Source organism: Homalodisca vitripennis, chromosome X, assembly GCF_021130785.1.
Source record: "Homalodisca vitripennis isolate AUS2020 chromosome X, UT_GWSS_2.1, whole genome shotgun sequence".
Lineage (NCBI taxonomy): Eukaryota > Metazoa > Arthropoda > Insecta > Hemiptera > Cicadellidae > Homalodisca > Homalodisca vitripennis.
Genome location: NC_060215.1, coordinates 69,447,501 through 69,462,213, shown reverse-complemented (window position 1 = coordinate 69,462,213; position 14,713 = coordinate 69,447,501). Strand labels below are relative to the sequence as shown.

General features: G+C 36.0%; 1 protein-coding gene across 3 annotated transcripts in view; it reads right to left on the bottom strand.

Annotated features, from left to right (window-relative positions):
* The window catches only part of LOC124369152 (polyamine-transporting ATPase 13A3), a 109,613-nt gene that overhangs the window by 29,068 nt on the left and 65,832 nt on the right, over positions 1–14,713 (bottom strand). For all 3 annotated transcript variants that reach the window (XM_046826933.1, XM_046826932.1, XM_046826934.1), the window contains 4 exons: positions 12,991–13,086; positions 12,044–12,094; positions 1,820–1,973; positions 229–356 (listed from right to left, as the gene is read on the bottom strand). In XM_046826933.1, coding sequence (XP_046682889.1) covers positions 229–356; positions 1,820–1,973; positions 12,044–12,094; positions 12,991–13,086 — 429 coding nt within the window. The remainder of the gene's footprint in view (positions 1–228; positions 357–1,819; positions 1,974–12,043; positions 12,095–12,990; positions 13,087–14,713) is intronic.

Below are 14,713 nucleotides of genomic sequence, written 5' to 3'. Positions count from 1 at the left end.
AATTTCTTCTTCAGCAAACCCAGAGAATAGAGGTAACAATTCTAGGAATTTATTAACTCTATACCTTGCATTTGGTTACACACTGTCTCAAACCAATTTTTTTACTTTTTTACTTTTTAGAAATATGTGACTTAAGACATTTGTCAAATTTACTACACAATTTGTTCAATTAAGTATAAACATATTTTAATAAATATATAAGAAAGAAGAATAACAAAAGGAATATACCTCAGATCTCTGAGATCGTTGAGCTTGAACCCAATTGAACTTGCGAGGCAGCTTCTTGTACGCGAGGGCTATCACTCGGTAACCACACGCTGTGTACTCACTGAGAGCAGTATCCATGTTTTCAGGTACTATCAACAAAAGTGAATTTGCAGAGACTGGATTGCAATTTGAAACTAATAGGTGGTTTTTAATTAACACGTTCGCTGCTAAAAATCCCTATATAGAGTTCCGTATATGCTGAAATTTTAAAAATATATTTTTACTTACTTTAAGTTGAAATAAGATATAAATATATGAAAATTATCATAAAAATTATCACTCTCTACGATTTTGAGAATGCGGTAACTATGTTTACCGCTAGCTCCTAGGGATAGTCTTCCTTGCCAGCTGGTAACTCTAGTTACTATTCATACTAGGAAATGCCCTTTTATGGCAGTGGGAATATTCCAAATGAATACATCGTAGCTAAGTAAACTGTATTTTATTCGTTTTAGACAAACATAAACAATATTTATATGTAAATGTATACCAAAACGAATGTAAAAGTTTATAAAAATGTGAAAAAGTGTACTCAAGTGTGTACTTGTTGGTTGCCTTAACAATTCCCTCTAAAAAAAACTATCCACAAGCAATGTGAAAAAACTAATTGGAGATTTGTCATCTGGCAAAGGAACTAAAAATCTTTCCTGTTTAGTAAAGGGAATATCTATCATTCCAATCCGGTTGTAAGTGCTCCATTGGGGTGGGTTGGTTAGTAATCAGGATCCTCAACTTCCGTGTCTGTCTGGTACTCTATATCGTCCATGTTATCATCCTCATTATCTGAACTCAATACTGGCTCTGTTGTACGCCTAGAACTTGGTTATTGTACACCATTTGGTCCCAGGGAAAGATCCATTATGTTACACAATCACTTACTGCTAAAAAAACTTAAAAAATCATTAAAAATAATGAAAAAGTCTTATGTGAAAACGAAGTGCATTAAAACGGAGGAAAAGTACCTCCTGAGGAGCGAGAAACACGGTGTTGTGATAGCTCGAGAGCTGGCCGCACACTGACCTCATTTTGGAACAAAGACTGTGGTAACCAGAGTTACCACCCGCAGCGAACGTGTTAACACTCAAGTTTTTCTTATAAGTGGAATGGAAGTTATGATTATGATGGACATAGTGCTTTACAACATAGATATACTGAACAAGGTTAACAAGCTTAAATGTTATATATATATACTACATATATACATTTTTGTAAGAGTCAAATTTATAATTATAGGACTCATGGTTCAGGACATGTTGAGATCTTCTAGCTAGTCCACTAAGCGTGTATGTGGCATCATGAGGCATTTTATATATATATATATATAGAGTGATTTTGAACAATAGAGAGAAGCAAAATAACTAGCAGTGGTACGAAGTTTCATTATATCATAGCTCTATATTATAATGGTGCTTATCACAGTCATAATTATTCTAAATCTGTTCAACAATTTTTTTTATACTTGATTCAAATATATGTGCTTGAACATTTTATCTTCAAGCTCAGTACTACAATTCTAGCGACAAATTTAAACTCATATGTATAAAATGCATACCTGTATGAGGAAGGCACATTTCAACCATACTCTCAGGAGCTCCTTTGGTATAAACTGTCATTTGGCTGGCTCCTAGAACTCTAGCTATTACAGTCATTGTCATCGTAGATGTACTATAAGGAAACTTTTTCACAACACCAATTTCATAAGGCACCTATAAAAACATAAATAAATAATTATACAGCTCTTTATTAATTTTAATTGTGATCCACTTAAGCCTTGTAATACGTGCAAATCTTATTATAATATGATTAGGTTAACTTAATAAGTTCCTCAGTTCTTATATCAAAATTTGTACAACAGAGATTTAAATTTTCATACTTTCCGTCTATATCTATTATTTAGTTATTTATCGTCCCTTCTAGTATACATATACACAAACGGAACTTTGCTAATTCTGTATTGTCCAAGTGAACTCCTTTACAAGATTCAATTTACAAAAGCAAGAGTTGTGGTATATCTAGTTGGAATTCATTACATCAACTATCTCAGGTAACCGAAGTTTAATTTCGGGTTTGGGTGTTATTGATGTTTTACACTATTCTTCAGTTTTGAGAGATTGACGTGAATGCATACAGTATTAGGGTTGTTGATGAAAACAACCACTGGAAGACACTAGTCAGTTGCATACTTAACGGGTACTGTACCCATTTAATTGTATTGAAGAATTCCTTGCCTTAGATAGTATGTTTCACACAATAAGTAAAAGTATTTACTTTTTTGTGTATATATGTGTATATACACATATTTACACTGTGTCAAAACCAAATTAATTCAAATTATTTTAAAAAGAGATGGCCTACTTTGTATTTAAGTATATTTTCCACTAATCTTTCTGCATTGATAGATGTTATTGTGCAATTTAGTTATTTACTACAGTGATAACTTGACCACTTGTAACTTGACAGTCACCACTTATATTGCATCTGTTCAGCTGAACGTGTCTTAATCACATTAAAAGCCAGCTGAACTGCCGACCCCATGAGAATGATGATAAACCTCTTGCACGATTGTACAACCAAAAATAAGTGTGTAAATGTGTTTGAGTTTTAACATTGTTCTTATGCTGTAAAACTCAAGGTCATTTCATTACAGCGGGTTGTTAAATCAGGGGGGGGCTCTAGGTCCGTGCAACTCGCACCACCGCACAGGGTGCCAATTAGAGATGGGTACCAAAAGAAGAAATATTAAAATATTCGCTATGGACATGGGTTCAACTTAAAAATTACATCTATAATAAAACTAATACAATTATATTGTATCATTCATCTAGTAGATTTCCAAAAGTTCCTGCGTAAGCATTATTTTTCTTCCCTATTCTTCTGAGATTTGAACAATAGGCTGGAGATCATTGCACAACCTGGCAGGGGCAACAATCTCTCAGCTCCCTTACCACTGAAAATTTGTCTGCGGTTTGAATGAATTTCAAATCTGACAAATAAAATCAAACTATTACTGTGTAATTGCAGCAGCATATTCAGTGTCCGATCGCTTCAACTTACAAATTTAATTATTGCCCAAACCTGATTTCGGTATAAATCCAATTATCACTAATATTTAAAAATGATAAGGAACAGTAAATATATTAGTTAGTTCACATTTTACATCACTATATATTAGATAGGGATACACCACAATACATTTTATTAAGTATTATAATGTATAATGAAGAAGATGTAGTTTCCGTACAGTTTTTAAGTATTAAAATCTATTTATTACTAAACGTTTCTGTCCACAAATTCAAAACATCATTAATATATGAAGGGGTCAGAAGCCAAGGGGTACAAGTGACTTTATGGTTTTTTCTGAGTTAACTGCAGAAGCCATATCCTGAGTGTATTAAAAATGTTTGTGGCCAACAGGTATAAGTAAAACTCGGTTAAATGCTGAGATCTAGCGGCAAAATGAAAAACTACTTTCAGCATCAGCTGTTTTAGTTAGAGGCCAAGGGGTACAAGCACTTGTATCCCTTGGCCTCTAACAGGTACAGACATTTTGTTCAGGAATGTGTTTTATGTTTACTGTATTGTTTCATTCAGTGTAACCGCAGAGAATGTTCCGAAGACAGTATTCCAAGTATTTTTGGAGGTAAGTGTATAAGTTCAATTGATTCTTGATAGTTTCCAAAATATGTGATTATTGTTAATGTAATAATTTGCCTCTACAATTCCTTTAAAATATGAAACTTTCCATTGCAGTTTTTTAGGTTATGTTTCATTATTAAAGAGTCAGTGTTTTAAGTGTAATGTTTTTGTTTTAAAACAGTGATTTAATATTTACTACATACTTAGTTTTATTTCCAGATGACAGTGATAACGATCCTGACTTCAATCCGATCAACAAGGACTCAGGCGATAGTTCCGATGAAGGTGAGCCTAGATCCTTAATTTATATCTTTCCTTTGGAAATAATAGGTATTTTGAGGCATATGGGATGAAGGTTGAGGGTTGAATTACAAGGTTATAATCTTGTTACCATACAATAAGGGCTGAATATCCCCCTTAAGGATAGTGGCCATGAACATTTAGTCCCATATCTATAGGCATAACGTCCCCCCTACAAAAATGTCATGTTAAGCCTATACAATCATCTAGAGAGCCTCAATTAACCTTTTCTAGTGTTGGATACTACATTACAATATTTTAAAGAATTTCCAATAGACCTATTACAGCAGTTTTAGAACAAGCTGTTCAAAATAAACACAGTTTTCCACAGGTGTATTTCGAGTCGCTAAGACACTGCAAGACAGACAAATGACAGACATACGATACGCCTCCTACTGATTCTCCTACTACCATCGGTGTCTGCTATACTTTTTTTTATATTTTAGGTGGAGTCACAGAACAGGTCCAGAGAACAGAGGGAGAAGAACAGCAGATGGACGAAGAAGAACCCCCTCCTAAGCGCATCAAGCATCCTGGAAGAAAAAGGACCTCGACGAATTGAGTCATGGAAAAAGGAAAAAATTTTCTATACTTCGCAATTCGGGGCACGAATACACTGACCGCAAAGGTAAAGTACACCAAAGAAAGGAGCTTAAGGCCGTACAACCATCAATGTCGTTACAAATGTCATGAAAAAATTGATGAGGAAAAGAGACAAGAATTTTTTAAAACAGTTTCTGGGCTTTGGGAAGCTGGGAACTACAATCTTCTCATTTGAACTCGGCTGTTAATATAGGGGCGCCCTAATAAAAAGAAAGATGGCGCAGTGCGTGGGAAATCCTTTTCTTGTCAATATAATCTAGGAAATGTCAGAGTTTGTAAAGAGTTCACTTTTAAAGACTCTTGATTTGTCCAACAAGCGAATTACTAATGTTGCTTCTAAGAAACACATATCTGAAACAGGTATTCCACCTCGAGACAAAAGAGGGAGGGCGTAAAGTTTCCTACCAAAAAAAATTGTGCAGGAAAAAACTGACTTGGTCAAGGACATATTGCAATGTTTCCAAGATACTCCAGTCACTATTCTCGACATCAAAATCCGAACAGGAAATATCTTGACAGTAACCTTAACATAAAAAAGATGTATGAATGTTACAAGCTTTTCTGTGAATATCGGGGCGTAGAACCTACTACTGTATCTTATTACAGACACATTTTTCAACACTTGTTTCAACCTTACTTTCCATCGACCACACACAGACACACTTGCAATACGTGTGATAAGTTGCAAAACACCATCGAACATGGAGATAAAGAAGCAAAGGTAGCTGCTACTACAGCTAAAGAATTTCACCTCCGTCAAGCTGAGAGTGCTAAAACTGAAATGGAACATGTGAAAAAGGAGGTAAAAGATGACCCAACCCATGTTGCGATATGTTTTGACCTCCAAAAAATGTTGCCAACCCCAATACTAACTTGTAACTAGAATTTACTACTCTCGTCAACTTTGGACCTATAATTTCAACGTCCATGATATCTGTACAGGTAATGCGTTCATGTTCATGTGGCATGAAGCACAAGCTTCTAGAGGGTGCGAAGAAATTGTCTCTTGTTTGTTGCAGTATATAAAATCATTTCCTCCAACTGTAGCCCACTTGACAGCTTTTAGCGACAATTGTGGGGGCCAGAACAAGAGTCACATCACAGTAAAGTTCTGGTTTCATGTTGTTAATACAACTAACATTGAGACCATTGATTTGAAGTTTCTGCTTACTGGGCATTCTTACAACCACTGTGACAGGGACTTTGGGAAGATTTGAAAATATGAAGAGGAACACGAAGAGGGGCGTTTTATGTTCCTGACGATTGGATGGAGATTATTGCCGGAGCAAGTAAAAAGTTCATGGTAAAAAAGATGTCAGATGAAGATTTTGTTTCCCTGGAAGCCATTCACAAGTTCTATGTTAAATCTGTGAAGGGTATCAGTAAGATGCAGTGGTTACAATTTAGAAAAAATCATCCTTGGACTTTGTTCTACAAAACTACTTTCAATAAAGACTTACCGTTTTTCAGAATATAGCATGATCGCTAAGAACCCAGGAAGGATTCCGACCCAACTGCCACCTTTGCCTCCAAAAACAAACAAAAAGAAAATAAAGGCATCTAAGTACAAGGATCTTCTTGATCTGCTGCAATTTGTACCTCCGGTTCACCACAAATTTTACAGATCTCTAAACTACCAAGGGAATACTTTAACAAGACAGGGCCAATCAAGAGAAGATCAACCTTGTGAGGAACACCCTCATCATGAAGAAGACAACATTGAATTGGAAAACTTTTTTGACAGTGATTCTGACTAAATATTTAAGATAGGAGCTTACTCTTTGTAATAAAAATGTGTTTTTCAATTGACATAAAAGCCTGTGTTCTTAATTTTTTCCTAACTCCACTTGGAAGCCAAGGGATACAAGTGGCACCTCTTATCAGATAGTAGCCCATATCATAAAGAGGAAAATTCAAACCAATATAAAAATAGGTTTTTTAGCATTTTGAAAATACCAGTAAAAAATAATGTGCTAAATTTACTGAACATATTTGTACCTGGATTTTGATTATATAACTTTAAACTTTAAACCTTGTTTGCTCAAAACTCAAAAAGAGTCCACTTGTACCCCTTGGCTTTTGACCCCTTCATATAATGTAAGAAAACTTTATTATGTACTCCTTCCTAATGGACGTTAAACTCCAATCCTGATGTGTATTTCAACATAAGCTATCCACTCCATCCCAAAGTCCACTCATGATAAATACTTCCACTAACACCAAGTACAGCTGTTGAGAAGTTTGATAGTGTGGTTTGTAACAGTGAATGTTTATTACAAAATAAAATAAATCTATATATTTGGAGTAGAGACACCGGAAAATATATTTGGAACAGAGGCATAGGAGTTAAGTCTTGCACAGGTAAAGTTTCTATCTCGGGCTACCCCTGCTTATAATCACTTGAACACCTTGATATATGTTACAACTAACTATGGCATGTTATGCTAAGGAATACACCTTTTGAAAAATTACCTTTCTTTTACATTTGGTTTTAACAATAATACTAATCAGAACAGTTAAATAGACAATAGACAAACTCTTTATTAACAAAACATCAAGAATTGCAATGGCGTCAAGTTTTACAAAGTTGGGTTCTTTATCTGCCATCCTGTTCTTCTCCTTTCCAGTTCATGAACTCATCCATGGAGTAGAATGGTCGGCCGGCCAGCCATCTGGTTAGTTTGGTCTTCAATGTATTTCCTTGTAGCATTTTTATGTCCTCGGAAGGTGGTTGAAATAGTCTCCTGCCAATGTAGGATGGTTTCCTCGTAAACAGAGCAGTGCGGGTGTTGTGGCAGGTGGAAGTTTAAAGCTTGGCGCGTGTTATAGTTGTGAAGGTTGTGGCCTCGTTGTAACTCCTCTTTTGACAGCATGCATTATGACCTCTCTAATGTAAAGGCTAATGATCGTTAAGACACCTTCATGAATGAAGGCGTCTCTGCAGCTTTCCCTTGGACCGAGACCTGACATAATTCTGACTGCTCTTTTCTGTAACAGTAGGATTCTTTTTACGTTTCCTGCTGTTGTGCCTCCCCAGACCATGAGACCGTATCTCAGATGTGACTCGATCAGAGCATAGTTGGCGATCCTTGTAGTTGCGTCATCACTGGCACTTTTTACTCTTTTTAAGATGTATAAACATGTGTTCAGTTTTTTTGAGAGTGTGTCAACGTGATTGTTCCATGATAGGTTGTTATCAATGGTCATCCCGAGGAATTTGGTTTGGCTTTCCATTGATACATCAGGCAGTGCGGGAACGCCCTCTCGTCTCCTTCCAAAAGCCAGTTGTTTGGTCTTTTCAGTGTTGACAACCAGATCGTTTTCGTGGCAGTATTGTTATGCTAAGTTTAGCGCAGTATAGGAGTTGACTGCCATATTGTTTAGATGTTGACTCAGACATTTAAAAGTGTTGTGTCGTCGGCGAACATCAGTGGGCGCACAGTGTGTGCCTAAGTACTGCGGCATGTCATTAGTCATGAGGATGAATAGGACTGGTCCGAGCACTGAGCCCTGAGAGCACGCCTCTCTTGACAGGCAGGGGGTTTTGATCTCAGTGTTTGTGAGAGATTTTTGTGTCTGCATTGAATCTCAACTGTCTGGCTTCTCCCCTCCAGGTAGCTCTTGAACCACTCTTTTAGCATGTCCTTTAATTCCAAGTTGTTCGAGTTTGTAGAGGATCACCTCGTGCCCCAGGCAGTCAAATGCCTTGCTGAAGTCCAGCATGATACTTGTGACTATGTTTTTTCTCTTCTAGGTTGTCGATGATATAAATTCCGCAAGTTTAATAATGGCCCGATGTTGTGGACCTTCCTTTAATAAAGCCGTGTTGATTGTCTGTTAAGAGGTGGTGTAGCTCACAGTGGTCCATTAGTCTTTTCAGAACTACTTTCTCGATCACCTTAGAGCATGTTGGGATCAGAGAAATGGGCCTGTAGTTAGTGGCTTCTGTGTGGCTTCCACCTTTGAGCTTTGGGTATACTTTACTTTGTTTAAGGGCTGATGGAAAATGGGCCATGAGCAAGGGATAGGTTTATTATTTTAACTAGAGGTTGTATCAAGTGGTTTTACTGCAGTGTTTTAGCATTCTTGCTGAAATTTCATCAATCCCTGCTGAGGTTTTAGGTTTAAGACTCTTTATTATGGCCTCGACTTCATGTTCATTAGTGAGAGGTAGCTGGTTTAAATCATGGTTTGTGGTTTGGGGTTGGCTTGCAGTCTGTTTTCCTATTCTTGGCTGGTGACTTAGGGTGTGATCTGCTATATTTGCAAAGTATTCATTAAGGTGGTTAGCTATTTGAAGAGGGTTGGTGATGACGTCTCCTCCAATGTTAAGTCGTGGTTGGGATAGTTTAGAACATTTGATTCCTCTCTCACTATTATAACCTGCCATAAGGCTTTTGATTTGTTTTCGGAGTTAGCTATGTGATTTGCTGCTGCTTGCCGTTTATTTAATTTTTAGCCTGATATCATATTCTTTTTTGGCCTTGCTCATTTCATTTTTATCTGTTTGTGCACCTGTGAGCTCGTACGTTCGGAGCCATGTCAGATATGTTGCTTTAAGACGATTGGTTTTCCTCATCCATATATATTGGTGCCTTCCTTTTCTTTTGTTCTCACGGTCTTCCTAGGGCATATCATGTTCATGGTTCCGATAATGATAGAAAGTTGTTGTAGGCTATTTCCGCTGAGTCCGAGTTAAGTACATTTTTCCCAGTCTTCTTGCTCCAGCTGAACCTTCAGAAGATTTAGGTTTTCTTGATTTAGTATTCTGCAGATTGTCTTCTTTTGGGTTTGGTACTGATGTTGCGTGGTTTATTTCGCAGAGTTGAGCAGTGTGTGGTCTGAGACTCCGGCATGAATTACAGTTGAGGTTGTTTGTTCCTTGTGTAGGTTTCGTGCAGATAAAGTCTATTGATGTGCTAGACGTGGGGTGACCCGGGTTGGGGGGAGAGTGGCAGTCTTGAGATGTTGTGGCTGCTTAAAGTGTTATTTAGCATTTGGTTGTCCCTGTTTGTTGTCAAACCATCAACATTAATGTCCCCCATTACTAGAAGTGGGTGATTTTCTGCTTTTGTCTCCTCAATTGCTGCCCGAAAGTAGACTCAGTGCTTCTTCCAGCCGTCCTGCTGGAGTTTCTATACACGCCAAGAATGTACTGTTGCCTTTTCCCCATTGTTAGTTTGATCATTGCCATTTCAAGTGTCAGTTTCTTGGCTATGGCTATTGATATTTATAACCTGTACTGATGTTTCCAGTTCATTTTTAACAAAAATGGCAATGCCTCCTTTTTTGTGAGTCTTGCGACTGAATTGTGTTTGTTAAGCAATAGTTTGGCACTCTGGTGTTTTCTATTTGGTCCTTTTTTAGCCCGTGTTCACTAAGAATGATAATGTCTGGGTTTATTTCATCAAGTAGGTGGTTTAGCCTATTCGTTTTGTTGCTCATTTCTTGCATGTTTTGGTGCAGGATGGAGAGTTTATTTAAAGGATTTGTTAAACTTGAGGTGGCTGTTGGTTTTTTCTGTGTTTACTGCAACATTTTGATGGAGAACTGGAGGTGTTTTGTCTTTTAGTGGCTCTGGGTTTGCGGCTCCTTTTGAAGCTCTTGTCCTGTTTTTTCCCCTGAACTTTATTAAACGGCATGCCTCTAAAAAATGTTTGGCAGGGTCAAATTGGTTGGTTATTAGTTGTATTGAGGGATTATCATTCCTTAGTTTTTTATAGAGCTCAATGTGGTTGTTATAGAACTCTTCTATTGTTTCATCTGCAGCACGTGGTATGGCTGTCATGGGTGGGCCTGGCTGGATTTTACGAGTAGTTGGGGCCAGTAATTTTCCTTTTGATCTCTTTAGTGACGGTTTTACGGGTGGAGTTTGCATGTCCCTTCCAGTTTTGGTTGTAGACCTCAGTTTTTCTGTCGGAGTTTGTCTGCTTCTCTCCCATTGAATTGTAGTCCGGCTTATTCATCTGGATTTGTCTTCTTCCCTCCATTATGTTTGTGAGGGTTCTGTTGGTTTCCTCTGTATAGTCAGTGTTGTTTGTTTGTCTTTGCGCTCTGTATTTTGCATTTTGCAGGGATACACTAAAAATATTTTTCTTTTCCCCATTTATTTTGAGTCCTAAAAATTCTTTATCGGTCGTGTTGTTGGGGTTAGCGGGTAGTGGTTATTTGACACAATTGAAAATTGGAGGTTTTTGAGATGCTATCACTCTTTATGTTCATCTGTTCTTGTATAGTCTTGATGAGTAGTTCTATCTTTTCTTGTTTTATTTTGAATCTGAGCAATTTCAGCCACAAGAAAGGGGTTGTTTCCAGTCTCAAGTCGATGCGTCTGCGTTTCTGCATCCTCTTTTCCCTCGGAGAAGTGTTCTCCTTTGTTGTCAAATCTAGCGTACAGGTTTTGTTTCAGGTCTTTTATTTCTTGTTTGAGTTGCGGTTTACCTGTTCATATTGTTTTAAAGTTTCTTCTTTTTCTTCTGTCATTTCTTCAAATGAAATTCTCCAGCTTAATACGAAGTAGTTTCTCGTTTTAGAGCTGTTTTTCAAGACTGTCTATGGTTTCCACTAATGAGTTGTTTCTAGTTAACAGGAGTTCGTTTTTGTTTATCAGGTCATTGATTCTTTCCTCGTAGGCTGCTTCATTTTTGTTGTTGGCCTTCAGTCATTTGAGAAGCTAACTTAGTGGTTTTCTAGGCTCAAGTTTGTGAAGGTCATACTTCAGTTTACTGTTTTCAGCTAGGAGTGCGTTTCCAACTTCGGCTGCTAGAGTTAGGGAATCTTGTAAATTGATTTCCTCTCTATTAAAATTTTGTACCCTTTCTTGGATGTCATTTACAGTCAGGCTTATGTTTGGTTCTGGCTTCTTCACCCTGCTCGTTAGTGTTCTGTGGAGCTTCGTCCTCATCTTGAAAATGAGTTGGTCTTTTTGTGAAGGCAGCTTCAGCTTGAATTAGGGCCATTCATTAAAAGGTCTATTTCTGTGGTTATCTGTTATAGGTTCCCGAAATATTATAGGTTTAAATTTTAAAGTACCCGAACAATAACATATAACTGTTTACAATTTGAGTACACTTCATTGCTTTACATAACTGAAGAAACAAGACTGATTTCAAAATTCCTCAGTACTATGTTTTCAGGTAGCTCCACCCAATCCACTGAGAAAGTTTATATAATAAATAATACTGAACACAAGTCATTTGTGTATACTCTATTTTGATAAATATTCAAATTTACTTACTTCAAAGTCTTCTCCTGTTTCTTCAATGTTATTGAGCATTTCATCAAGCATCTGAAACAAATATTTTTAACTGAGTTATATTTGGAAAAACAATTGATGGGTTATGAGATCAAAGAGTTCAACCTTTTAACTTGTCATTATTTACTAACCCCTTAACTTTTATATTTATAATAAATATTGGTAGTTATTTATATTAGCATGTAGCCTAAAAGTACAATGTCATAAAATATAAATGTTGTTTTATTAAAGCTATTACAATATTTTAACACACAAATTGAATAAAGAGCTTTCTAGTTTCTTGTTTTTTTACTGATTTGTGGAAAAATACCTAGGGGCATATCTTCTCAGCCCCAAGGACATCAGAGAACTGAAGCCCTCAAATTTGATTGGCTTCTGTAAAAGTCTCAGATTCTGAGGACAATACATAAGTAAGAGAGGTGCAAAAGTCCTTTTAGGATTAAGTGCGGAGACAACAGTCTCTTTTCTCTGGAAAAAAAATCTAAACATAACTAATATTTTACATGTTTCTACATTTATAACAGCGGTTAAGATTGTTCAGCATCCTAATATTCCTTAAAAAAAGCACCAGTGCATCATGTAAATGTAACTCTCGCTGAGACATGCTGAGATAGGGCGAGTGCAAGATTGTACATGGTGCTCTCACCTTGCCTCACTCTCTCTGGCCTCACCACATATTGGACTTGCCATGGCTCAGTCTGGAGGCAATTATATAGGGCAAGTCACAGGATCCTGAATGCGTCTAAGCCCCAACCATGCTTAACATGGTGAAGCGGTTCTGTGGGAACCATGGTATGATCTCCTTTTTTGTAACACAAATAAAGAAACTGAAGTTGGAAATAATAACAAGAACTACAATTGTTTACCGAGCTTTTCATTTGTCAATATCAAACTGATTAAGGTAGATAAATCACACGTCCATGACTTACCACTATAGTGTTGACTGAAGTGCTACGTTTAGGTTTGACTATGGTTGGAGTAAGAAGGTCATATCGGGTGGTGTCTTCTCCAGGCTCTTCTAAGTCCTGTTAACACAAGCAACACATAATATTGATCAGGTTGTGTGGTTTTAATGACATTCAAAGTATGGTTTAGTGGAGAGGATCATATATATTTTTTTCACTGATCAAGGCTTTAATTTGGCACTTTTATTGATCTCAATACTGAACCCTTAGAATTGCAGATAAGTCTATTTTAAGAATATTTAAACACATAATAGGACATTTCTTTAAGTGCAATATGAAGTAATCTGACATTAACCAAATCATCCTTAATCAAAGTAAAACCTAACTTCTACTCTTGCCAGAATTATTTAAAAGATTAGAGAATGTAAGATCCAGATGAAAAAATTGTATCAAACAATTGCTGTAAGTTTACATTTTGTTACTTTAAGTCTTACCATACAATTTATATTTTATATATACTTTATATTTTAATTTAGCTTAGGTGTTTTTAACAAATTGAAATGTCATCTACCATAAGGTATAATCTATAGCAGGTTACTGTTATATAGCGTTATATAACAACATGAAAAAATAAAATTAATTTAAAAAATATTCATGAATATTTATACAGTACTTTACTTAGGATTTTTATGAACTCTATGCTCATCTTCTCTCTACTTGCACTCTTGTTTCATTTTAAAATTTTGAGAGAACTTCAGTTTTATCAAAATACTTACAGACTTCTTGGATAAACAAATTCTTGTCTGAAAATCAGTTCATCTTTATTCACTTATACATTGATTACAGTAATGTGTCAAAACATTAAGTTAAATATAGATTATCTACAGACGTAAAATAGTATTATTCTTACAACTAACAGATCTTATCAATTAATATTTCACAAACTTAGTAAAATGCAGTATTAGTTTTGATTTGTTTATTGCAGTCTGAATTAAACAAAGACTACATCCATCTAAATTAATAGAATCAAAATTGATTAGTATACAAGAGGTTTTTAGTAAAAATACACACAATCAGATAAACATGCTTTATTATATACATTTGAACACTGCATATTTCCAATAAGTTGCACAAAGTTTCCTATAATAGCTACAGATGAATATTGTTTGCTGTAAGAAACCTAACTATAATATTCACTTTGCATTTAGTGAGAAACTCAACTGCAGTACACATTTCACAAAGCTACAGAAAAATAACGACCACTTGTACGACCACAGCAACTGCCACGTCTAGATGCGATGCATGCCAGTGAGTGAGAGAGCGTGTTACCCCCACTATTACCAGTACTAATAAATATTTGTCCCTGTGTAGATGCCATAGGAACTTGAAAACTTTGAGGCATGTAAATGAGCAAAAATACCAAAAAGCTGTACTTTAACATTTTCTAAAAGTACAAAAGCAAACCACGCCAAAATCCATAAGTGTATAAATTTCACAAATGAGTACTACTTGATATTTAGACTTAAAATGTGATATATTAGGGACCAAAAAATTAAAAGTTGAAAACCAATTAAGTGTATTTAAATCAGGAATCATCATTTCCTTGGATTCAAATAATACGTTTGGACTTTTAAAAAGTATAACCTCCAAGTATATATACAAAATTCCAGCAATTTTTAAATAAAAAACATACTAAATATCTCAATATTATTTTGTGTACTTCCATATTGGTGTTAAAATGTGATTA